Source organism: Heloderma suspectum, chromosome 1 (assembly GCF_057233095.1).
Source record: "Heloderma suspectum isolate Gila_16-S chromosome 1, 16-S_ref, whole genome shotgun sequence".
Lineage (NCBI taxonomy): Eukaryota > Metazoa > Chordata > Lepidosauria > Squamata > Helodermatidae > Heloderma > Heloderma suspectum.
Genome location: NC_139458.1, coordinates 22160805 through 22185673, shown reverse-complemented (window position 1 = coordinate 22185673; position 24869 = coordinate 22160805). Strand labels below are relative to the sequence as shown.

The 24869-nt window shown below is 47.1% G+C and overlaps 1 protein-coding gene across 2 annotated transcripts in view; it reads left to right on the top strand.

Annotated features, from left to right (window-relative positions):
• Positions 1–15161: 15161 nt before the first annotated feature.
• Positions 15162–24869, top strand: part of TNFAIP2 (TNF alpha induced protein 2) — a 39493-nt gene continuing 29785 nt past the window's right edge. For both annotated transcript variants that reach the window (XM_084838053.1, XM_084838059.1), the window contains exons 1-2: positions 15162–15278; positions 21812–22169. In XM_084838053.1, coding sequence (XP_084694179.1) covers positions 21827–22169 — 343 coding nt within the window. In that variant the 5' untranslated portion in view covers positions 15162–15278; positions 21812–21826. The remainder of the gene's footprint in view (positions 15279–21811; positions 22170–24869) is intronic.

The following is a 24869-nucleotide window of genomic DNA, read 5'->3' as shown; positions in this document are numbered from 1 at the left end:
ATCAGTTGGAAGGTACATTCTTTCTTTAAAAAGCAGCTGAGCAACAGTCTGAGTCAATATAATTATAATACTTAGCACCTGGAGCTTTAGGATGTTCAAACTGCATACTCCTAGTAATCTTTACTTAGTTCTGTGAGGTACAGCTCTGTAAGATAGCCTGGCATTGTCAGGCCCCATAATAAAAAAGTATTTTAAAAAGAAGAAGAAAAAGAGAATTTTGTTTATTTTTTTAAGGGATGTATCAGCATCCATGCACTTGAGTGATACAGCTAGGGAGTACTCAGCTTCTAAGGGAATTGAAAGAGAATGAAAAATGCAAACATTGTAAAAAGAAACCTGACACTGCCATGAGGCTAACATTTGTATCCCTCCCCACTTGTGATTTCACAGTGGCATGCTATGGTCCATGGGGTCACGAAGAGTCGGACACGACTTAATGACTGAACAACAACAACAGCCCAACTTTCCCCAATCTGTCCCTCATCTTCAGCTGACATGGCTATTGGCCACACTGGCTGGGGGTCATGGGAGTTGTAGTCCAACACATCTGGTGGGCGCCAGGTTCAGGAAGGCTGCACAACCCAATCATTGCCTGCGTATTTGCAGTCTATACCCACATTCTACATGAGGGTGGGTGGAAGCTCCAGGAAGTTTTGGTGGAGATTGAAATGTTACCACAAAACACTCTAGGCATGAGCAAATGTTGGAAGGCCTCTGATTTACCAAGGAGGAGCTTTCCCCCTGACTCTTGCAGCAACCCAGACCCAGTGGAGGCTGGTGGCTCTGATGTCCCCTCCGGGTTTCAGTCAGGACTCTAAAGTTCTTTAAAACTCCTTTGTTGTTTTTATTAAGCCCTCTGTGCCAATCAGTGCTTAGTTTTAAAAACACACGCACCAACTTGGGGCACTTTTTATTATAAATGATAATAACTCTAAAGTTCTTTAGAGTTCTGACTGGTTCTGACCGAAACCCGGAGCGGATTCATCCACTGATATTGGAGCCATCAACCTCCACTGCCAAGATCATAAAAGCATAGGAACATAAGAACAGTTATGCTGGATGACACCCAAGTCCTGTCTAGTCCAACATCCTGTTTCTCACGGTGGCCAAACTGATGCCTCTGGGAAACCCACCAGCAGGACATGAGCTCAGTAGCACCTTCTTGCCCATGTTCCCCAGCAAATGGTGTACATAGGCATACTGCCTCTGATACTGGAGGTAATATATAACCATCGTGACTAGTGCCGATTGATAGCCTTATCCTCCATGAATTTGTCTACTTCCCCTTTAGAGCTAAGTTGGTGGCCACCACCGTATCTTGTGGCTGCAAATTCCATAGTTTAACTCTGCGCTGTGTGAAGGAGTCCTCCCTTTTATCTGTCTTGAATCACCCACCATTCAGCTTCATTGGATGACCGCAGTCTCTAGTATTATAACCGAGGGAGAAAAACTTCTCTCATCTGTTGGCTTTCTCCACACCATACATAATGTTGGACACCTCTATTATCTCCCACCTTATATGTCTTTTTTCCCACTAAACCAAAAAGCAATATATGACCTTGGTATCTGTCAAGAGCGCCCCTAGACCAGCTGCCAGCAACGGGCGCCCTAGGTGAACCATGCAATCAGCAGGGCAAACCCCAAGGGCAGATCTAGGCTGAGGTGTTTGGTAAACAGGGAAACATTTTGCCCTTATTTTCCGTTTAATGAAGGGATACCCCACACACACGCACACATCTTCGGAAGCAGAAATATTATCATTTATAATAAAAAGCGCCCCAAGTTGGTGCGTGTGTTTTTAAAACTACGCACTGATTGGCACAGAGGGCTTAATAAAAACAACAAAGGAGTTGAACACAGCCATCTGCTCAGTAAAGAACAGAAGTCCCATCTGCAACGCCTGAGGGAGGTCCCTGGAAGGGTCCTGGTTTACCACAAAACACAACAAGATGCCACCAGCCCCTAATCTCAGCCCTCCAAGGGCAAAGGAAGCGGCTGCCGTTGGGGAGCCTCTCGCTCCCTGCCTCCAACTGGGAACAGCAGCGGAGCAGGAGGACATCCCACATCGCCTGAGGGAGGGCCGGGTCCCAAAGGTGGGGGGGCAGCCTGACTCAGCCCCACCATCCCCAGTCGATCCCTTGCTCACCTCCATAGCCTCAGTCATCTTCCCTCTGCACATACACGGGAATTGAAATAAAGACATCTTAGTTCCCCCATCTTAGGAGGGGCCATAGCTCAGTGTGATAGAGCATATGCTTGGCATGCAGATGGTCCCAGGTTCGATCCCCATGTTCTCCAGGTAGGGTGAGGAAAGAATCCTGCCTGAAACCCTGGAGAGCTGCTGCCAGTCAGTGTTGACAATACTGGGCTAGATGGGCCAATGGTCTGACTCAATAAAGGCAGCTTCCCGTGTTCCAGTTTTGCAAAGATTGTTTTCCTTCCCCACAATCCTTCCAAGATGACAGGGCTTTAGGAACCATCACCAACTTCAGCTTCAAGACCTGATATAAGGCAGCCTCCCGTATAAGGCAGCTTCCTGTGTTCTTTGTTTTTTATTTTGTACTTTCCCCCTCAAATTTGGTGCCTGATGTAACTTGGCACCCTCGGCAACCGCCGACATGGATAGGGCACCACCAGTAGCTGCAACACGCAGAGGCATTGCTTGGCCTGGGCACATGGGGCCTGGCCTGAATCTACTTCACAAGGCCCCAGATCTATTCCAGTGGTGCCAATGTCCACTGGTGCCAATGGAAAGGCTTTTTCTCTCAGTTTAATTGCCAGGCAGGGGGCAATTAATTAATTTTCAAAGGGAATTGCAGCTGGGAAGGGAAGGTCTAACTCCCTCCTTCCCACATCCTACAACACCACCCCTCCAACAAATCTTCCCTGCATGGCAATTAAGCTTAATCTGGGTCAGGGTGCAAATTCATCGAAGTTTTTGTTTTACTTCAGGTTATCTGGATGATTAAATAATGGACTGGCTTAGATAAATCATAGTAATTGTTTCTAAACTTGCATACAAAGATACAAATTACATATGCAGATTTTACACTGATTTGTGTACCATGGGCCTGGGCCCCAAATCTTTTAAGTGCCTAACAACGCCATGTATCACAGTATCAGCATCATACATTAGGGGTGTACGGATGATTTACCCCATTCCACTAGGGCTGTCCGCTGCGGAGGGGAGGCGATCCGTCCCTCCCCACCCGGAATCCTCCCCGGCCAGCTCCACTCCGCTGGAAGCCCGCGGAGCCACCAGCCAGGGCCGCCTACAGCTGGACTTTCATCCACTGCTGGGCTGCGGCCGCAAATGGCGGCTGCCATAGTGGCCGCCATTTGTGTCCCTGTGGTAGCCGTGATAGGCTACATATATATTTACGTAGCCTATCACGGCAAAAGGCAGGAATGCAAATGGCGGCCGCTACGCCATTTGCGTCCCTGCCTTTTGCTGTGATAGGCTACATAAATATATACATAGCCTATCATGGCTACCGCAGGGACACAAATAGTGGCCGCTATGCCATTTGCATCCCTGCAGTAGCCGTGATAGGCTACGTATATATTTATGTAGCCTATCACGGCTACCACAGGGATGCAAATGGCGTCCCTGCGTTAGTGTCAGGAGCACCTTGGTGGCCTCTCTCAGTAGATTCCAATAGCCAACTCAAGACACAGACGAATAGGGATGGCAGAGAATTCTGCCACCGATCACGGTGAGGCTGAATGCCAGTGCATTCGGCCCCCCGAAATCTGTGGCAGAATGGCCTGCCACCCCCCCGCCCCCCTGCGGATCCCCCCCGGGACGAGACTTACCTGGGGCGGATCTTCCGGGCGGCGGCTGCAGCGGCTGGTCTTCTGACCAGCTGCCGCCACCGCCATTTACAGGGTTTTTTTTTTGTTTTTTACAGAGACGTGATAGGCTACGTAAGTTTTTACGTAGCCTACCTATGCCTTTTTTTTTTTTTTTACCCACACGTTTTAGGCTATGTAAAAACGTACGTAGCCTATCACGTCTCTGTAAAAAAAAAAAGCGTATGCAAATGGCGGCGGCTACAGCCGCCGCCATTTGCGTTCCTTAGTTTGGGCCGTCTTAGTCTACATAAATATTTACATAGACTAAGACGGTGAAAATAAGGGGAACGCAAATAGCCGTGGTTGTTGTCCCCCCCCCCAAGCCCTCCACGGCCGGAAATCAGGCTGCGGACGGCTCTGGCCTGGCTGGGCCTGGCCGGCTGCTCCGCGGAGCTGCCGCAGAGCACATCCAGCCACGGAGGATTCCGGGGGGGGGAGGAACGGAGCGCCTCCCCCCCGGTGAGGATTCCGGGGGGAGGGACGGAACGCCTCCCCCCCACCATAAACATAATCCGTGAACAGGTAAGTCACTTTCGTACATCCCTACAGACGAAAGGATTTCTTTTCAAAGCTTTAATCCTTTTACAACTTAATGACTCTTTCAGATGCTAATCACCAGCGACTAAAGCAAGGAGCAGCAGAGACGCCTAAGCTTCAAGTAGGCAGGTGATCCCCATTTGAAAGAGAGTCACTTGAAGACCCAGAACTTATGGGGTAGGGAGAGATCCTCCCTCTTTCCCTTGGGTCCATGGGAGGCAGCCGTTGCTTGCGCGCCAAACGGGCGCTATGCCTCCTTTCCGCGCCCCCCATCGCTCGTTGCTCTTTGTGTCTGCGTCGAGCATCTACGAAGCCCCCCTCCCACACTCCCTCACTGCCAGGGTCACTATCTATCTTAGGAATGCTGGCAAGAGGAATCTCTGCCAGGTGCTGAGCCTGTGAGGGATGAGCTGGCCCATCTCCCACGGACTGCTGTTCCTCCTCAGAAACCGAACTGTTCTGAGGCTCTCTGGGCTCAGTTTCCACCCTGAAAGTTAGTTGTGATAGGCTACGTAAATGCTTACGTAGCCTATCACGGCTAAAGTGGAATGGAAATGGTGGCTGCAGACCAGGGCAGCCATTTGCAGGGCAGCAGATGGCCGACAAAGGTAGGCTCCGTCCTGGGGGGATTCCATGGGGTGACTAGGGATGGCAGAGAATTCTGCCAGATTCCAGTGAGGCCGGATTCTTTAGAATCCGGGTCCCTGGAATCCGTGGCGGAATGGCCTCCTGCCCCCCATGGAATCCCCCCGGGACGGAACTTACCTGGGGCAGATGCAGCAGATGCAGCGGCGGTTCCAGCTGGGCTGCTGCGACCACCATTTGCGTCCTTGCAACTGTGATAGGCTATGTAAGTATTTACGTAGCCTATCACGGCTAACCCCCCCCAAAAAAAACAGCGTACGCAAATGGCGGCAGCTACAGCGTACGCAAATGGCGGCAGCTACAGCGGCCGCCATTTGCGTTCCCTGTTTTTCGCCGTAATAGCCTATGTAAATATTTACGTAGGCTAAAACGGCGAAAAATAGGGAACGCAAATGGCAGCCGCCATTTGCGTACGCTGTGTGTGTGTGTTTTTTTTTGCCTGCCGTGATAGGCTACGTAAATACTTACGTAGCCTATCACGGCAGCCTGGCTGGACACAAATGGCGGCCACTACGGCAGCCGCCATTTGCATCCGCAGCAGCCAGTCCGTGGCCAGAACTCCGGCTGCGGATGGCCCTGGCCGGCTGCTCCGTGGAGCTGCCGCAGAGCAGAGCTGGCCGGGCAGGATTCCGGGGGGGGAGGACCGGATCCCCTCCACCCCCGTCGAGGATTCCGGGGGGAGGGATGGAGCGCTTCCCCCCACCACCACGAATCAATCTGCAAAAAGGTAAGTGACTTTCGTACATCCCTAGGTGTGACAGGGGGGATTTCTCCATTCTGCCAGAGACTCCTGGAGTCCGTGGAGGAATTCTCTAATATCCCTATCATACATGTAAAATTATCATTGCACCACTCAAGCAGAACGAAGTGCATAATAGTTAACAAATTCCAAAGCAGAACGCCATCGATGCCTGTTCCCTGCGACCCCTGGCTCCTATTGTAGCGACTTCCGTATTTAGATGACAAGGAACTGGAAGTGAAAGTGCTAAGAACAATCTACACATTATCCTATGGCAGGTCTTTGCTCCACTCCAGATGAAGCCACGTCTGCTTCACAGATGGTTATCAGTCATCCCAAGGAGGAGGAAGAAAAGGTTTATCCCTTCCTTTTCTTGGTAGATATCCACACCCACCAAGCGCCCGTCAGCTCGTCAGCCAAGGGGCTTTTTGTCAGATGGAAGGTGACATTTTTCTAGCACCAAAAGACATTCCCTTCAGCCCATGTTCTATTAAAAGAGCCACATTCCATTAAAATAGACTAGGCTAGCTTTCCCCAAACTTGTGCTCTCTGGATGTGTTAGACAGCAACTCCCTCTGGGAATAATAGGAGTTAATGGTCCAACACATTTGGAGAGCATCAGGTTCAGGCAAGGCTGGTCTAGGCCTTGCAGATGCCCACATGATAACTGGGTGTGCTTAGTCAAATTGGTGCTGTCTCCAAGTTTGGAGAGCCCACAGGTATGGTTGGGCACCTGCTGAGGGCCCACATCCCGACAGCGCCTAGGGATGGGTGAATGAGTGACGTTCGAGATCCCCAGGATTCTCTGAACATCGTCTTCCCTCTTATCTCATGCCCAATTTCCATTCATGATTGCTGTTCACTCTGTGTGAACAGGAAACGTGCGCAAAGCAAGGAGCAATCAGATGTGAGATCTGCGCAAATCTCAAATTTATGCAAATTTCCTCCGTAGACTAAAGTGGGGCTGATTCAGTCTACTGAGGAAATTTGCACAAATTAGGAAATTTTCGCAAATCAAACTGGGAAACAGGAATGAGACAAAAGTGAGCAGATGTTCAACAATTTGGGAATATTTCTGTTGGACATGTGCTTGCACTCACATTTGGGGCTTTGAACAGGGCATGCTCCCATGTTTTGCGAGGAAGAACGAAACTCTCATTCATCCCTAACAGGGTCCAACTGACAAGGGCTCCCTGGACTTCCTCTTCCTCCTCACCATCACAACCTGCTTGTTCACCTGCGTCTCGCTCTGGCCCAGGCAATGATGGTGGTAAGGAGGAGGAGCAATAAATGCCACTGCCTCTTTGTTCACTGGCTCCCTGCCTGTCAAGCAAGGAAGTGGTAGCAATGATGAGAGAGAGGATGAGGAGCAAGAACCGCTGGTGAAAATGGCAGTGAGAAGGTTGAGTCACTGAGGGAGGGGGCCCGTTAAGGGTGACTTGGCCATGAGCCCTCCAAAACCTGGAGCTGGCACTGCTAAAAAGCAATAAAGCGATTATAAAAGCAGCCATTTAACCAGCAGTATAAACATCAGAACAACAATAAAACCAAAAGCATTAAAAGTGAAATTATTATCCATTAAAAGCTTAGCTCCAACTACACGAGTCTATATAGTATACTATACAAATACTATACTATGTTGTATGTGTATATATTATAGCACAACACAAGACAACACAACACAGCTTGCTGTGGTAGAGCGTTATGGGTTTTGCTATCAGATTCTGTGAAAAGGACTCTCAGTGTGGGATGCCTCGCAACAGTGGTTCTCGAACTTCTTTTTTCATGGACCAACTCAAGATTGCTGGATGGACTGCTTAACAACCTTTTAGTTCTACAAATCCAAGCAGATAAGTAACTCATATTTTAATTACATGTTTTTCTTCAGTGCAAACATCATTGTTAAAACCAGTATGAAAACCACCAGGGCTAGGGGCCTTTTAAGTGCTCATTTTTTAGGGATAAAATTAGTAGACGATACCAGCACCATATTATGACAATTATGAGCCTTCAGCCAGGGTGTTGTTTGCCTGTTCAACAATCCGACCCTTGTCAAAACAGCTTTGATCTCCATCATCAGAAAAAAATAAATCACGGGCAGGGTGAAGTGCAAATATTCTCAGTTGTTCTGCAACGTTTCCAAATGGAGCTTGTGGGCCACCAGTGCTTTGTAGACCACAGGGTGAAAACCTCTGCTGTATGGTAATACCTGACCAGAGTTTTGATGAAGGGGTGTTAATAGCCTGTGATATTTAGATGATGTGTCTCCATGGGAGCTGGATTTCTTCTTGATACAGAACCACCCTGATTGCAAGCTTCATGTTTTCTAAAGATATACCGTTTCCCCCTATTAGCTGCTTTCATATAAAGTGCATCAAAATAAAAAAATGAACATTTTTTGATAACAACCTGCTCTCCCGCCGCATGATTATTGCAAAAACTATTGCATTTCCAGCAAATATAAAGTCCATTTTACAGTGTCAACATGTCAAGGTCATTCATCTTCATCGATGTCTTCTTCTTTCAACAATGCACATTGGCATTGTTCAGTCGTTCAGTCGTGTCTGACTCTTCGTGACCCCATGGACCATAGCACGCCAGGCCTTCCTGTCCTCCGCTCTCTCCCGAAGCGTGCTCAAGTTCATATTCATTGCATCCGTGATGCTATCTAGCCATCTCATCCTCTGCCGTCCCCTTCTCCTTTTGCCTTCAATCTTGCCCAGCATCAGGGTCTTTTCCAGTGAGTACATTGGCATTACTTATGCATATTTTTAAAGGGGCAGGGGATACACAGACACACAAAGGAAAGGGCGAAGCAGAGAGAGATGTGGTGGTTGGGCCGGTATACCAGCAACCAATAGTTCCAAAGTTCTGACATTCTGAGACAGGTTCTCTGACAAGTCAGCTATTTGTGGTCACATATGAAACTAACCTCAGAACCAGCCCTTTGCTTTGAATCAGATCAAGGATTCTGAGAGCAGCACTTGGGAATTTGAGCAGAAGGAAGGAGATCATACTAGGAACATAAGAGGAAGGTGCCTTATCCCAAGTCAGATCATTGGTCCATCTAGCCCAGTATTGTCAACAGTGACTGGCAGCAGCTCTCCACGGTTTCAGGCAGAGGTTTCTCCCAGCCCTAACTGGAGATAGCAGGCATTGAACCTGGGACCTTCTGAATACAAAGCATGTGTTCTACCACTGTGCTACAACCTCTCCCTTCTTGCGGTTGGTTTGACACCCTCACCCAGAAATATGTGTTGTAGGTAGGAATGTCAGAGAAATCTGCAACGGAATGAAATGAGTTTGGATTTCTGTGAATCTGACCCCTGGATTCCGCAGCAGACCAGCTTTTCCTATGTCGCATGGATTCCGCAGACTTGCAGACTGGTTTTTGTTTTGTTTTTTACTTTCTGGCATTTTATGCAAATTTAATTGTACAAAAATACATCAAGTAAAAAAAACACCACCTGAAAATGTGCCTTTGCCTCATTGGCTAAAGGACGAAAATGCACATTTTAGGGGGATTTCCACATTTGGGGGGATCTGTGCATTTTTTGCAAATGAGAATTTGCGCAAATTTGGGAAATTGGAAAAAATCCGATTCTGAGTGAACGACAGAATGAAAGGCACCTGACAATCCACGAAAGAGATGGAACAGATTTTACAAAATCCATACTTAAATATTTGTGATTTAATCTTGTGCCCCTCTGTCATGAGTATTGGTGAATTGCCTGGAAGCTGTGTTTGTGGGCAATGTCCTCCAAAGGTGTGTTATGTACAAAGTGTGAAACTCAGGAAATGTATGGAAACTGTAGGAAGATTCCAGAACAGATTCTCTAAAACTGTGGTTCACAGAACCATTATGATTAGTCATCAAAGTGTTGTGTGTGGTGGTGGTGGTGGTGGTGGTGGTGATGGGGGTCGTATCCAGACTGGGTGAAGAGCCTTGCCCAGAAAAATCACAATTACCATTTTAAAACGTAAGAACATAAGAACAGCCATACTGGATCAGATCAAGGGTCCATCTTGTCCAGCATTCTGTTCACACAGTGGCCAACCCTAACCCATTAAATCCATTAAGGGAACAAGCATTTTGAATTAATGACAGCATTTTAGACAGTCTTTACGATTTTATAATTAGCTTGATAAGGCATCCTTTGTTTGAAAAAAGAGAACTAATAGCACGCTGACAACTTGGTAAGTGGAACTATGCAACACACCCTGTAATACTCAGAAATTCATTGCTGGGAATCTACTTCTTACCAACACTGTAACTGGAATTTTTAAAAGGACAAAAAACAATCAAGTGATTGCACTGGTCTTCAGAACTGTAAAGGGCAGAACTAGGTGAGGCACTGGCTATATTAGCAACCAACATGCACTTAAAAAAATGTAAATAGCCACTAAGGGGAGAAGCAGAATCAAGACCTCCACCACCACCCATGGACACATATATGACGAAGCAATCTTCTGCCTTAAATACTCTCTCATAAAAGATGCAGTACGGGTAAAATGAAATCTTTTACTGGGCCAATTTTGGTTGCTGCATGAAAAAGATGGGGAAGTCTGGACCGTGGGGTTCCCCAGCCTACTGGCAAGCTTATCATAGAATCATAGAATAGTAGGATTGGAAGGGGCCTACAAGGCCATCGAGTCCAACCCCCTGCTCAATGCAGGAATCCAGGTCAGAGCATCCCTGACAAATGGCTGTCCAGCCTCATCTTGAAGGCCTCCAGTGTGGGAGAGGCCACCACCTCCCCAGGTAATTGGTTCCATTGTCGTATTGCTCTTACAGTCAGGAAGTTTGTCCTGATGTTCAGCCGGAATCTGGCTTCCTGTCACTTGAGCCCATTATTCTGTGTCCTGCACTCTGGGATGATCAAGAAGAGATCCTGGCCTTCTTCTCTGTGACAACCTTTCAAGTACTTGAAGAGTGCTATCATATCTCCCCTCAGTCTTCTCTTCTCGAGGCTAAACATGCCCAGTTCTTTCAGTCTCTCTTCATAGGGCTTTGTTTCCCTAAAAGCTTCTTCTGCTTTTATCTCCAATAAGTGACCAGAGATAAAGGGGTATTTAAAGGCAATTAAACTTTAAATACCTTGCATAGAACTGAACTTTTGCAGGCATGAGAGTTGTTGTTCAGGCCTTACTCCTGGATAGACTTGCTTAGAACTGAACTGTGCTTTACAGGTGAGGCATGAAAGCTGTTGCGCTGGGGCTTACTCCTGAGCAGACTTGCTTAGAACTGAGATATGCTTTGTATGCTTGGTGGAAAAATGTCCATATTGGTAAGAATTATATCTGGCCCTGCCTACTTCGCTTTCTCTGTCCTTGGCCATGCCCTGTGCCCTTACCTCACCCACTCCTGGAATGTACACCCCCCCCCAGCCCTTCCCAAATTGGAATTTGGCACTTGGGCTGAAAAAGGCTCACCACCCATGCTGTGTGAGTATGCAAGCTTCCCTAATTAATAAGATTGGGATTAAATAAGATGGGAGGCATGGCATGATTCATAAATACTTCTAATAATTCTGCCTTGCCACATATATTTGCTGTGCAGCTTCTTCAATCTCTGCCCCAGAGAAGGAAAAGAAATGCAGAGTGAGAGGAAACAACCGTGGCAGCTGTCATATCCATGGCATTCAATTATATCCTGGCAGTAGAACCTGAGCAACTGGGAGGCATGAAATAGCAGGATACCACACCTAGCAGAAAACTATTAGCAAATGTGGTGATAACAGCTGTATCATGAGAGTTCTTCAGTTGGGCACATGCATACATTTGGAACTTGAATGAATCTGGACTTACTTTCTCATCTGGGGACACAAAGCTTTCCCCCCAAAGCATCTCTTGAGAGGCACCTGATTTTACGACTGGCCTCTCTTCCCCCCTCTTTGAAATCGTATCATGGCTTCATCGTTGCTTTGATCAGTTTCACCTTCCTCAACATTTCCTGACCAGCATTACTTGTAATTACAAGTAAGCAACCCCAAGAAATGAGCCTGCTACTTCAAGACAAAGCTCTTCGCAAGACAGCTCAATTTCTTTCTAAATCATAATAAAAACTTTGCAGAACATAAACCGCATGAGTGAATCTGACTTACAAGACCTCAGTTGTCATTAATAAAGATAAACTTGCCAGCTGAGCATATCTCCTTACATGTTTGTCATCCCCAGTAACGCTAAATAGATCAACAAATAGTCTTGCGGCACCTTAAAGACTAACAAATCCCTAGTACCAGGATGGTTGTGTTATCAGCAACAACTGCACTGTGAATAACCACTGTTAATAATGTGATTGTCATGTTATTTTATTTACTTAGGGAGCAATCCTATCGAGGTAGACATCAGCCACTGAACTCAGAGGCTGACGCCTATCCAATGCAGGGTGGCCGGAGCATGGAGGGGATCCTCACCTCCGCACTCTCCACCCACCTTGCATCCTGGGCTAGGTGTGCTTTTTTTGCGCATCTAGCCATGGCTTCAGGGAGGAGGAGGGAAGGGGCCTGACAGCCTGACAGGAAGCTGTCTAAAGTGGCTTCTGTGGTCTCCTCCCCGCCCCCCGGACCACCCTGTTTTTGGCCTCTCCACGCTCCATTTATGAGCATGGAGACAGCGGTGGTGCGGAAAGAACCACACCAGCTACAACAGGGAGGGGAGCGCAGTTTCCAGAAGCTGAAAAACCCTATGGGCATCTAGACAGTGTCTCGTGGCCATAGGATCGCTCTCTTACAAGACTGCTATGCCGCTCTACATCCAATTAAATTCCTGAGTGGTGAACAATAAAAAAGGAAGGGGGGAAAAGAACCAAAATACAGAATTAAAATCTTTAAAATCAACTTATGCCAATAAAGCTGTGGCTGGATGGTCAGGGAAGTCTAGCCTAAATAAAAGTGCCTTCAGCAAATGTCAGTGCCAGCCTGATATCAGCAGGCAGGGAGTTCTAGAGAGAGGGAGCCAATACACTGAAGGCTCTACTCTGAGAGGACTCTGGTCCATGCAGACCCACCAGGAGTGCCTCATCTGATGACCAGGCGGGCTGGTAAAGGCCTTTCTGCATTTAATTTCTGTCTGACCTCATGGTTTATAATGCCCCACCCCTGCCCGCACATCACCACCGTACGTACTCTCTATATACCCGAAACTCCTGATAACCCTTCATGCATCTGATGAAGTGGGCTATAGCCCATGAAAGCTGCTGCCAGAATAAAGTGTTCGCCTTTAAGGTCCCACAAGACTCTTTATTGTTTTTGCTGCAATAGACTCTGGAAATTGTATGTAAAGAGATTGTCAGGGTATTTGCTTAATTCTGTCAAGTTCTTAATCATTTCTAAAATGAAGGGCTCCAGGAACACACCTTGTCTAACCTGGACACCCTCCTCCCACTAGTCGTAAATATGTCGAAGCGTGCTGTAGTTACATGTGAGTGAGAGCAAGGCAGTTTGCCCATATTTAAAAGCACTTTGGGTTTTGTTTCCTTTCCCATCAGGGCCAGCTCCAAGGGGTCATTGTGTGTGTGTGTGTGTGTGGGGGGGGGGTGTTTTGGGGCAAGATATCCTCAGTGCCCCCCCCCCAGCCTGAATGGCTCCCTCTCCTCATCACTGCCACAAATGTCCATTTGCTTGCCTTCTCCCTCTGCACAACTGTAGAGAGGGAAAGTGCAAGGCAAATGCTTGGTGCTACTCCATCTCTTCACCGTTGTCACTCCTTGCCTGCTCGAGAGGGCAGGTGAATAGGCCCTGGAAAGCTGCTGCCAGGAAAAGCAGACAGTACTGGTTAGATGGACCATGTGACTGATTTAAGACAGCTCCCTATGTCCACATGTAGACATTCAGCTGAATGTTTGGAGACTGGGACCTGGGACAGCGGGCATAATCTTGCTCTCCACCCCGCACCCCCATGCATTTATCATGTCTGAGTAGGGGATAATGGACTCATTTCACACTAGGTCTATTACCCTGTAGTTAGGCATAATTAGAAAAGGAATTGGGAATAAAGCAGCCACTATCATACTGCCCTTATACAAATCTATGGTGCGACTACACTTGGAATACTGTGTACAATTCTGGTCACCACACCTAAAAAAAAGATATTGTAGAGCTGGAAAAAGTGCAGAAAAGGGCAACTAAACTTATCAAGTGGCTGGAGCAAGTCCCCTATGAGAAAAGATTACATCAGGGACTGTTTAGCTTGGGAAAAAAAGGAGGGTAAGGGGAGACATAATAGAGGTCTACAAAATTATGCATGGTGTGGAGAATGTGGGGAGACATTTTTCTCCCTCTCTCAAAATATTGTATGAACAGAATGCTGGACTAGATGAACCCTTGGTCTGATCCAGCATTACTCTTCTTATTTTGTTATGTTCTTTTTCAGCTCTTGTTGTTTTATTTAAAGCATTTTCACCCTGCTCCTAAGCCCGAAAGGCTCATGAAGTGCCTTAAATATAATCAATAAAAACAAGAAGGTTTTTTATCTGTCAGGGATGCTCTGACTTGGATTCCTGCACTGAGCAGGGGGTTGGACTGGATGGACTTGTAGGCCCCTTCCAACCCTACTATTCTATGACTCTATGATTCTTCCCGCAGGCTTATAGTCTAAAAAGATACAACACACAAGGAAAAAGGGATGGGGAGGGGGAAAAGACGCAAGTGGCCTTTCAGCGGAGCTAGTGGCATGGCTCTGCTTCCCATCTTGTCTCCCACTGCTCCAGCCTGTTAGTAAGCACTTGACTGGCACACAAGCACAGCGGTGTTCAAACGAACTTCTTTCATGTGTACAACTAATGCATAGAGGGGGACATGCCTGCTAGCCACAGTGACATTGGCATGCCCGTCCCCCAACCCACCCTAGATTTCCCAATGGGCAGGAAGAAGCCTATGTTTCCCTATGGGCATTCATGGTTTCCCAATGGGCAAGTACTGTCATTTGTTTTCGTATGCCCCCTCTACCAGCCAATCAGCATTCAAGGTAAATGCTGGACATTCTGTGGCGTCACTCCGATGGACCAGTCACTCGGGGCCGGCCTCCTCTCGGGACCTTTCCCCTGACCTCGCCGTCTGGGCCGGAGCGGGGGGCATCGAGCTCTCATCTCGCCACAACCCCCCCCCATCCTCCCCCACGAGGCGGCCTCTGCGCGGTGCTCACGCTCCCGAGGCCAGCGCGAATCTCCCCTGTGCTCTGCCTTGACTTCGCCCCTGGGGTGGCGAGGATCCCTGGAAATTCCGCCCGGAAGAAACCTTCCCACGTCCTCTTGGTTCAGAATCGAACTCCTCTGGATTCAGGCGGGGTTTCCAAACGCTGCCACGGGGTTGCGGTCGCAGTCTCCGCCGCCGGCCTCGCTCCTCCTCCCTGCTAAAAAGCGCTGAGCGCGCCTGCCCCGGAGACGAGAAGCCGCGCGCCGAAGCTCGCCGGGAGTCGCGGGCTGCCGGCCAGCTCGGGTCCACGGACGCTGGAAGCCTTCCCTGCCGCCCGCCAGATCCCGGCGCTCGATTGTCCTTTCCAGGTACGCGGGTCCGAGCCCTCCTTCTGAGGTCGTCGCGGCCCCCCTTTCCTCAGATCGGCTTTTTCTCGAGCTGCCCCATCCGTTTTTCGAGGCACTCAAGTCAACGGGCGCCGGGAAGCCTCTAGAGCAGAGGCTCCGAGGGGGTCTTGTGCAACAGCAAACTTTCCAGCTGCGGGGGTGGAGACTCCAACCGGACCTGTTTTTTTCTCTCTGGTTGAGCCCCCGAGAAATTTCTCTCTCTCACACACACACACACACGAGAAGCAAAGTAGAAAGAACCAAAGTAGAATGCCGCCTCCCGCAACTCGGTGCCCCAGAAATGTTTGGACTGCAATTCCCATCATCCCCGAAGATGAGCCCTGCTGGCTGGAGCTGATGGGAGGTCCCATCCAAAATATCGGGGTGGGGGGCAGGTTGGGGAAAACCGTTGCAATGCGACCATAGCAAGACGTGAGACTTGGAAGAACCGCTTAAGAGATGTTATTCTATTATTTATTTATTATTATTTATTATTGCATTTATATCCCGCCTTTATTCCTCTTGCAAGGAACCCAAGGCGGCTTACATTAGCCTCCTCCTCTCCATTTTATCCTCACAACAACAACCCTGCGAGGTAGGTTGGGCTGAGAGTGTGTGACTGGCCCAAAGTCACCCAGTGAGCTTCCATGGCCGAGTGGGGACTAGAACCCAGATCTCCCAGCTCCCAGTCCAACACTCTTGCCACTGCAGTATATAAGTATTATTAATAAATAAATGCACTTCCATGGGCTCACCTGAAATGCAGTGGTGACTGGTACCCATAGGGGCTGGTGGGGCAGAGGATACGGCAGATGCTCAATATTCTACTGAGATTGTGGGAGGAGTACAGGAGAAGACCAAGTGTAGCATTTGGAAGCAGCGGGACAAATGGACCTGGTTGTGGCGGCGGGGGGGGGGATCTCTCTGCCACAAGTTGGTGGCAGAGAGACAGGCAGGGGCTCACTGCCCCATTTGCCCCAAATATTGAGCCGCCTCTGCTGAAATGGGTCCCTGAGCTCCACAGTCCAAGTATCTTGAGAGAGGGTCAGGGCTGCACGTGTGCGTTTGCATATCTGTGACTGACTGTGCTTATCACTTGATGGCTGCAGTGAAGTGTGAGAACTAACAGAACTGGAAAGTATCTTGTTTGCAGAGTGACACTGGGGGAAACTGAAAAAGTTCTCTTTTGCCATGGTTAAATCAGTGATGGCTCGTTCACACCAGCAGGTCACCATCTGAGATTGCTGTAGGTATGAATCAACCAACAGTCTAACTACTGCCCCCCCCATCCAAATAACAGTGGATCTGGAATTGGAAGATGGGTCTTGATTATTATAATCTTGCAGGACATATATTTTTATATCCAATAGATAGTGTGTCAGGGTTAGACCAGCAGATCCAGATTTGAATTCCTGCTCAACTCAGAATTGCAGTTATACCCAAGGGCATGCTGCCATTTTCAGATGTGAAATGTACTGCCTTGGAGTCTCTCCCACACTTTTTTATGTTAAAAACGTTTTTGAACCGCACTCATTTTTGTATGGTAGATGTTACACCATTTCACATTCCTGAAGATGGCAACTTGCATATTATCATTTGAGACTGTGTGTTTGCAGCATTGCTATGTCTACGTTCTATTTGTCCTTGTTACATAGGATTTCTTGCAATTAATTGTATTGGATGTTACCACACTTGGTTGTAGTTTCAAGACATGAATGGTCCTATGTCATCTTGAGACCTTGTGCTTTCACTTGCCAGCCAGAGCAAGTTTAGTTTGGTGTACATGTACCTACATTTTTAGTATGTAAAACATATTCTTCTCCTGAGTTTCATTGGCTTTTTGCTACAATTGTGGATTCATTGATTCGTTTGGGAGAAATGTCTGAGACTTCTCTGTATGTGACACTAACAAACGCATTTGCGTCTCTCTCCCTCTCTCTCATGCTATTTGTGCTAAGTGTGCATGCATGGTATGACCGTAAGAGTGAATGCAGAACAGAAATGTCATGTACATTCTATAGTCTGATGATCCTGTGCATGTTTGCTTACAAGTAAACCCCGTTGAGTTCAGTGGAACACCCTTCCAAGTAATCCTATTTAAGATTAGAGCCATAGCCAATGTTTTCTACTTGTGTTTGCTTTACTTGATTTTTATGCAAGAAAGAGGGGTGTGGGGTTGTGCTGATCGTTATTCAGTTGGGAGAGTAAGCAAAGGAGAGGCGGCATTCTGGCCAATGCAGATCATATGTTTGCCAATGAAGCAATGTGTTCCCAAGGTGTATAGGGCAGCCTTCCCACAACCTGGTGCCCTCCAAGTGTGCTGGACTACAAATCCCATAATCTCCAGCCAGCATGGCCATACTAGGAGTTGTAGTCCAGCACATCTGGAGGGCACCAGCTACCAGGCTAGGGAAAGCAGGTATAGGAAGAGGTCTGGTATTTGGGTCCCATGCTGTTTAGGGCTTTAAAGGTTTTCCTGCTGATATGCCAAAGCCCTCGCTGTGCCAAAACCCGAACCAGACCTTTCAACAAATGCTGTGTGGAAAATGAAAGCCAGTGCTTGCAGTGTCTTGGATCTTGAGCCTTTTTGTATGTGGGATCATTCCAACTGTCCTGAATTCTGGAACTGGATAGGAGGTTTGTCAGGGGAAATGTGCCTCAACAGAGGATTTCTGCTATTCCACCGCCGCCGGCTTCAAAAATTCTAACCTGCTTCAGCACTTCTTCCAAGCAAACCCAGGAGGCAAAATCCAGAGATAAAAAGGCTGATGCTGTTGTTTTGAGAAGGGAAACCCACATTAGGACTAAGTTGTAGGACATTTTTCTGTCTAAACCTGCATCGGATTGCGCTCTTAGTTGTCTTCGAACAAAGACACATGGGTTGCAGGAGCAAAAGGTTTGGGATGGGAGTGATGGTGGGATTAAGGCAGAAGAGTTATAGAAGGAAAAAGAGAAATGAAACAGAAAGGAAGACTATACCCTTTTAGCTATATTTAGTTTTAGATTAATGTTAGTATGTGTCATTATTTCGGAAATTTGGAAGTGCAAATGGGAAACATTTTGATCCATAGTTTAAATCAACTTCTTTCTTTTTTGTGTGAAGGTTTAAAAAAATATTGGAGGGAGTAATCCTATGGCCATTAGTCAGCAGCTAGACAGCCATAGAATATGTGGGTTTCCAGGAACCAACCTCAGAGCCCACGCTCTGAGATCGGTTCCTGGAGAACTAACCTTCCCCTCTTCCACACTGCCTCACAGGCAGCGTGGAACTGCTCCGTGCTCGGAAGAGGAGTGCAGAGTGGCCAAAATGAGATGTTCCGGGGCAGAGAAGGCAGAAATGTTGGTACGGCACATCCTATGAAATCAGCTGTCTAGCAGCAAATGCAGGGCAGGAGAAATGCGGAGGGGACGATCCCCTCTGTGCTTCTCCTGCCCTGCATTGGATAGGTGGTCTCCTCCAAGTTCGGAAGCAGCCGCCTATCCCTATTGGATTGTGTCCTAAATTGCTTATTTAAATCATGCCACCCAGCTTTAAAAGGATCTGTGCATAATCCTCTAAAATAAACATCAAGTTAAAATAAAGACCAAGTAAGCCTCTCTCTTTTTTTAAGTGTACATTTATGGGAATTCTGGAGTACAGTTTGAGAAAGGAAGCACTTCGCATCTTACATCCCTTCCCCATAATTCTTTGGTAACATTTGGAACTTGGAAAACTGTAGAGCCATTGTTCTGGAGATGCCATTAGTGACACATTAAGAGATATATCCCTCCCTTGAGAGGCATGACTGTCAACATTGCCGACTTTGCTATCACCACCAAAGTAAACAACAGATTATTTTTAATTATTATTATTTTTTAAGTGCTATTTCAGACCAGTCCTTGTGACAATTCCGACGGCAAGGCTGCTGCTGCTCACATGGCTCTGAATCGTTGCTTTGCTTTCTCCACCTCACCGGGAAGGCTGCAAACAGCCAAATCTGGATCTCTCCTGAAGTTAGTGACAAAAGTTCCATTGGCATCAGTGAAGTCGTCTTGATGTTCACTGTCATTATTATATGGATTTATGTAGGGGATGGGGAGGAATCTTTTGCACACAGAACCTGGAGGAGAGGCTGATCTGGCCATGGTCATGCCATAGTTATGTTCCATTTGGACTACTGTAACACACTCTACATGGGGCTGCCTTTGAAAACTGTTCGGAAATTACAACTGGCCCAGAATGATGGGGCCAGACTGTTACCTGGGGCTGGTTGCAGGGAGCCCATGACTCCTTTGTTGCAGCAGATTCACTGGCTACCAGTCTGTTTCTGGACACAATTCAAAGTGGGCCAGGCTACATGAAGCTAGGCCTTCTCCCATATGAACCTGCCCGGGAGAAGCCCTTCTCTCAGTATTGCTGCCATTGGAGGCACATCTGGTGGGGGTTTGCCTGGGATCAAACCCGGGACCTTCTGCCTGCAAAGTGTATGCTGTGCCACTAAACTACAGTCTCTGTACAGCAGGGGTGGGCAACACCCCCCCGCCACTGCAGCCCTCATTTCCCCTGGCACCTCCAATGAACTAGCCATATGTATATATAATGGGCAAGAGTAGTAAACAAGTCAAATGCAGCTTCAAAGCAAGCTAAGTGTGACCCGTTTAGCTCTATGGAGCTTAATGCACCCATTTTTTAAACACTGATTTGGGGGCATCCCATGGCTCCCTGCAGATTTCAGCCCGCAATGGGCATCCCGGGGGTGGGGGGGAAATGGCCCCAGGGGCCCTGCAGTCATGCAGCCCTAATGTACAGTGTAACATAAGCTACACAAGGTAGGATCCTGCCTCAAAGGACTCTTCAGAGAGCTTCGGCTATTGGGTGGTATAGAAATTAAATAAATAAATAAAATTCAATCTAAATTTCCACTGCAGAGGAAGAAAACTGAGGGATCTCTATAAATGAAAATGATTAACAGAGAAATTATTTGTGGCAGTTTTCCTCAACCTGTGTCCTCCAGACACACTGGACTATAAAGCCAATCATCCCCAGCCAGCATTAGCTAATTCCCTAATGTACCAGGTTGGGGAAGGCTGATCTGTGTGATTCCAGGAGACAATGGAGCAGGAGAGGAACACACCAGGAACGCATTTTTATCTATTTGTTGTTGTTGTTTAAGTTCCTATGGTTGTTAGCTGCTGTGTGCACCATTTTCTTGCAGGAAAGGTGGGGTATAAGTCAAATAAATAAATAAATAAATAATCAGGGCCTGATCCAGATGGAGTCTTCCCCCCTGACACACACACACACACACACACACACACACGGCCATCTGTCACCAGCTTCCCTGTGGGATGGATCCTGCTGTAAAATATGTTAATATTTTTATCGTGACTGTATTTTAAAAAAAATGGTGTGGCTTGTAAGCTTCCTTGGAAGGATACAAGGGGGGATAGAAATAATTGTAATAAGTAAATCATAACTGAATTCCGTATCTCTAAACAGAAGCAAAGAGAAGAAATGAGTTATAAAGCATAATGATAAACATCAGACTTTTTACAAGTGACCTCAGGTCAGAGTAGTGTGGAACGTGCACATTCTTGGCAACTGTATGTTATAAAGTCCCAAAGGATAACACATGATAGGGGTTGGAGGGAAACAGAACCCTGAGATTGGAAAGGGGCATTTTCCTTCAGGTGGCTTCGTCATGCTTAATACGTTCTGCTTCCATTCCATTCTTGCTTGCATTCTAGAACATGTCAGCAGAGTCCATATTAATACGAATCCCATATTATGTGGCTCTTGTTGACATAAACACTGGTAATAATGTGTGAGATGTGGCTGAGCACTTCGGGGTTAAGCTTACCAGCGCATGGTGCTATGCAACTTTTGAGCAGGTAAGCCAAAGGGGGTAATTGAAGAGCTGTAAGATTCCAGAGTCATTTGTTCAAGGACGGAATTGCCCATTGAATTAATCTTTCGATGGCCATGCTGCCAATTCAGTGGAAGAAATATGAGCAGTGAATCCAGAGAGATCAGTCAGTCTATTGACGTGCACGAACTTTGTGCGTGTAGCAAATGATGCCGTGTCCACAGATCCCTTTGATATGCCACAAAATGTTTATGTTGGTCTTCCCCAGCCTGGTATCCTCAAGAATATGTGTGTGACTACAGCTTCCATCATCCTTTACCATTGACCCTGCTGTGCTGATGGGAATTGTAGTCCAAAAACATCTGGAGGGATCCAGATTGGGAAAGGCTGGCATAAGTGCTTGAATTAAAGACAATGACATTTAAAAAATAAACCAACATCAATTGTTTGCACCCTAGTAGAGAAAGGTATCCTATCAATGGTCAGTGTTATTATTTGAGTTTTAATGTGAAAAAAACCCTTGCTGTCGCTAATCAAGGCAACGTTTTACATTTTCTACTGTAGGAAATTAGCTTTTCCTCCTGCTCGTTGGCGGTTGGATTATTTGTCTTTTTGCTTACTGAATGCAAGCCCCAGACTAGCCTGACAATGTCTTAATGTGATTTGCAGGCTCCAAGAAGGAAGATGATAAAAATGTTGTACAGCAGTCCTCCGAAACCTGCCAAGCCTTCGACGTCATCTGAATCGGAACTCGACTCCGTATTGTTGGAATCATCAACAGAAGAGGCTCAGCCAAGAGACAACATGAAAAAGGGAAACCACAGACACGACCCTGCCCTTGGAAGCTCTTCTTCAGAAGCCAACGGGGCAGGCCCTTGTGCCCCTGGGCAAAAGAAGCACAAGAGAAGAATAGGGGGGGAAATTGTCAAGGTCCTGTTTGGAAAGACACCTGGGAAACCTGGAGTAAAAGGCAAAGAGAAGGTTAAAGGAAGAGCACCAGATAAAAAAGAAAGCGAGCCCATTACAGGTACGGTGCAACCATACAGAAGGGTAGCATGTTCCCATATGAACCTGTCCATCAGATAAGATCCTCCTCCTACAAAAATCATAGATTCAGAGTTGGAGGGGGCCTTGTAGGCCAGGGGTGGGCAGAAGCTAGATCTCCAGGCCTTTTAGACTTCGACTCCCAGAAGGCCAATGGTCATGCTAGCAGATATTCATTCATTTATTACATTTCATTCATTTATTACATTTCTATGTCGTCCAATAGCCAAAGCTCTCTGGGCAGTTTACAAAGATTAAAAATCTTAAAAATGCAATAGTGTATATAATATAAAAACCATTTACATACAAACATATAAACAGACCACACACACACACACACACACACACAGGCATATCTAACAGTGTTAACAATCAACAATAAGAAATCCCAGGACCCGATTTAAAACCTTATCATATGCTGCCAAATGCTAAGAGTAGAGGAGGGTCCTAGCCTGGCACCGAAAAGATAACAATGTTAACGCCAGGCAGGCCTCACTGGGGACATTGTTCCATGATGGTGGGGGGCACCACTGAGAAGGCCCTCTTCCTTGTCGAAGTCCAAAACATCTGGCGGTCTGCTTTCTTCCCACCCCTTCCCATCTAGTCCAACCCTGTACTGTTTGCAGGAAACCTAAAGTTAGCTCACCCCCAGCAAATGGCTGTCCATCCTCTGCTCGACAGCCTCCAGCAAGGGAGAGTCCACCACTCCTCTAGGTTATTGGTACCATTGTCGAAGTGCTCCTACTATCAAAAAGTGCTTCCTAGTGTTCAACTGAAATCGACCTTCCTGTAAATCATTGGCCCGTTAGGGGAAAAAAAAAACCAAATTCACACTAGGTGGATACCTTTATTAGAAGGGTTGACAATATGCAGCCCAGGGTCTGCATGTTCCCCCTCCCCCTGTGGCCTGCCACCACCACTGGTTTGCTGCTGAAATTCAGTGGCAAACTGCTACTCAGAGTTAAAAGAGACAAAATTAGCTTGAGAACAAGCTAAATTTGTCCTTTTTAACCCTCCGTAGCAGTTTGGCAAACTGGTGACTTTTCTTGGCCACTGCTGAATTTGACAGTGCAGCAGTGACGGGGTGCAGCCCACATGGGAGGGGGAGTCTGGGGGTCAAAAGTGGTCCCCAGACCCCACAGGGTTGCCCACCCCTTAACGACTGAACAACAACAAAAACTGTCATGAAGAAGTGAGCAAGCTTCGAGTTCTCCACAACTCTTCCTCCGAGTGCATGTTAAGGTAAGTGGGGGGGGGGAGAAAGAGCTAGAGACATACCTGACTAACTGTTAGATCCTCTTCTGAGAGACCCTTCCATGTCTCTCTCAACCTTCTGACTGAGATGGATGGCTACAGGGGGCAGAGGGGCTTCTTTGTGCTGGCCCCTGGCTCTGGAATCCCTACCCTTTTCCTACTGCTGTCATTCACTATTTTTAGATGCCAGGCCGAGTCTGTCCTCCTGTTTGCTTGATGTTTTAATAAAATTTATGTTGTATTGTTTTACAGTATGCATACCGCTGCTTAACATACTACCGTTGTTGCTTATTGTGGGATTTTTACTGTTATTTTGGTTATTATTGCTACTTTAGACATTTTTAAAGTGGATGTGTGTGTGTGTACAAATACTCCTGACAAGAAACTCAAGGCTGCCACTGAAAATGGCATCCATGTGTCAGATTTCCCCCCTCTTCCCCAATGTCTAGTACAACTTACCCCAGTGTTCTGACATCATTACATGGTGTGTGTGCACACCATCAGCCACAGCTGAGAGGGGGCAGAAGAAATAGACAGTATTAATAATACCAGGGTAAGCTGCACACTTGTTTTTATGAAATGGGAATGGAGAAAATTCCCATTTTATGAAATGCGAATTGAAGTGGGGTTGCCATTTCTGGTTATTGCCCCAGGCTCCTTGTAATATGTAGTTTTGCTCTACAGTATTATGGTACTTGTGTAACTTAGTGCCTCGCTCCTCTTTGTAATTACATACAGGGTTTGTGCCTCTGAGATTTCTGGTTATCAGTGAAAAGAGCAGTGCGTGTATCGTCTTATGCTGTGCAAAACCACACTGTCTCCCCTCTCATGAGAAAGGGCAGGTGGAGGATCCTCCCATCAAGTGGTAAAAGGCCTATTTGCATCACTGAGGTCTCAATGAATCTGGTTTTAATGGTTTTTCGAGGCCGTTGCTTCCTAGTTATATTGGTGTCAAAACAGGAACCAAAAAAGGAAGCACCTGGTGGTGTGGTGTGGATGTTTCATTGCTGCACTACCACCCAGGTTGCGCCCACAGGGTTGTAGGTTCAAATCCACACCGTCCCCATGCTGGAGTCCAGCTGTCAGGAATGCCTTGGCGGCCTCCCCCAGTAGATCCCAATAGCCAACTCAAGACACAGACGAAAGGGAATTCTTTTCAAAGCTTTAATCCCATTACAGCTTAATGACTCTTTGTCAAAGCAGGAACCAAAAAAGGAAGCACCTGGTGGTGTGGTGTGGATGTTTCATTGCTGCACTACCACCCAGGTTGCGCCCACAGGGTTGTAGGTTCAAATCCACACCGTCCCCATGCTGGAGTCCAGCTGTCAGGAATGCCTTGGCGGCCTCCCCCAGTAGATCCCAATAGCCAACTCAAGACACAGACGAAAGGGAATTCTTTTCAAAGCTTTAATCCCATTACAGCTTAATG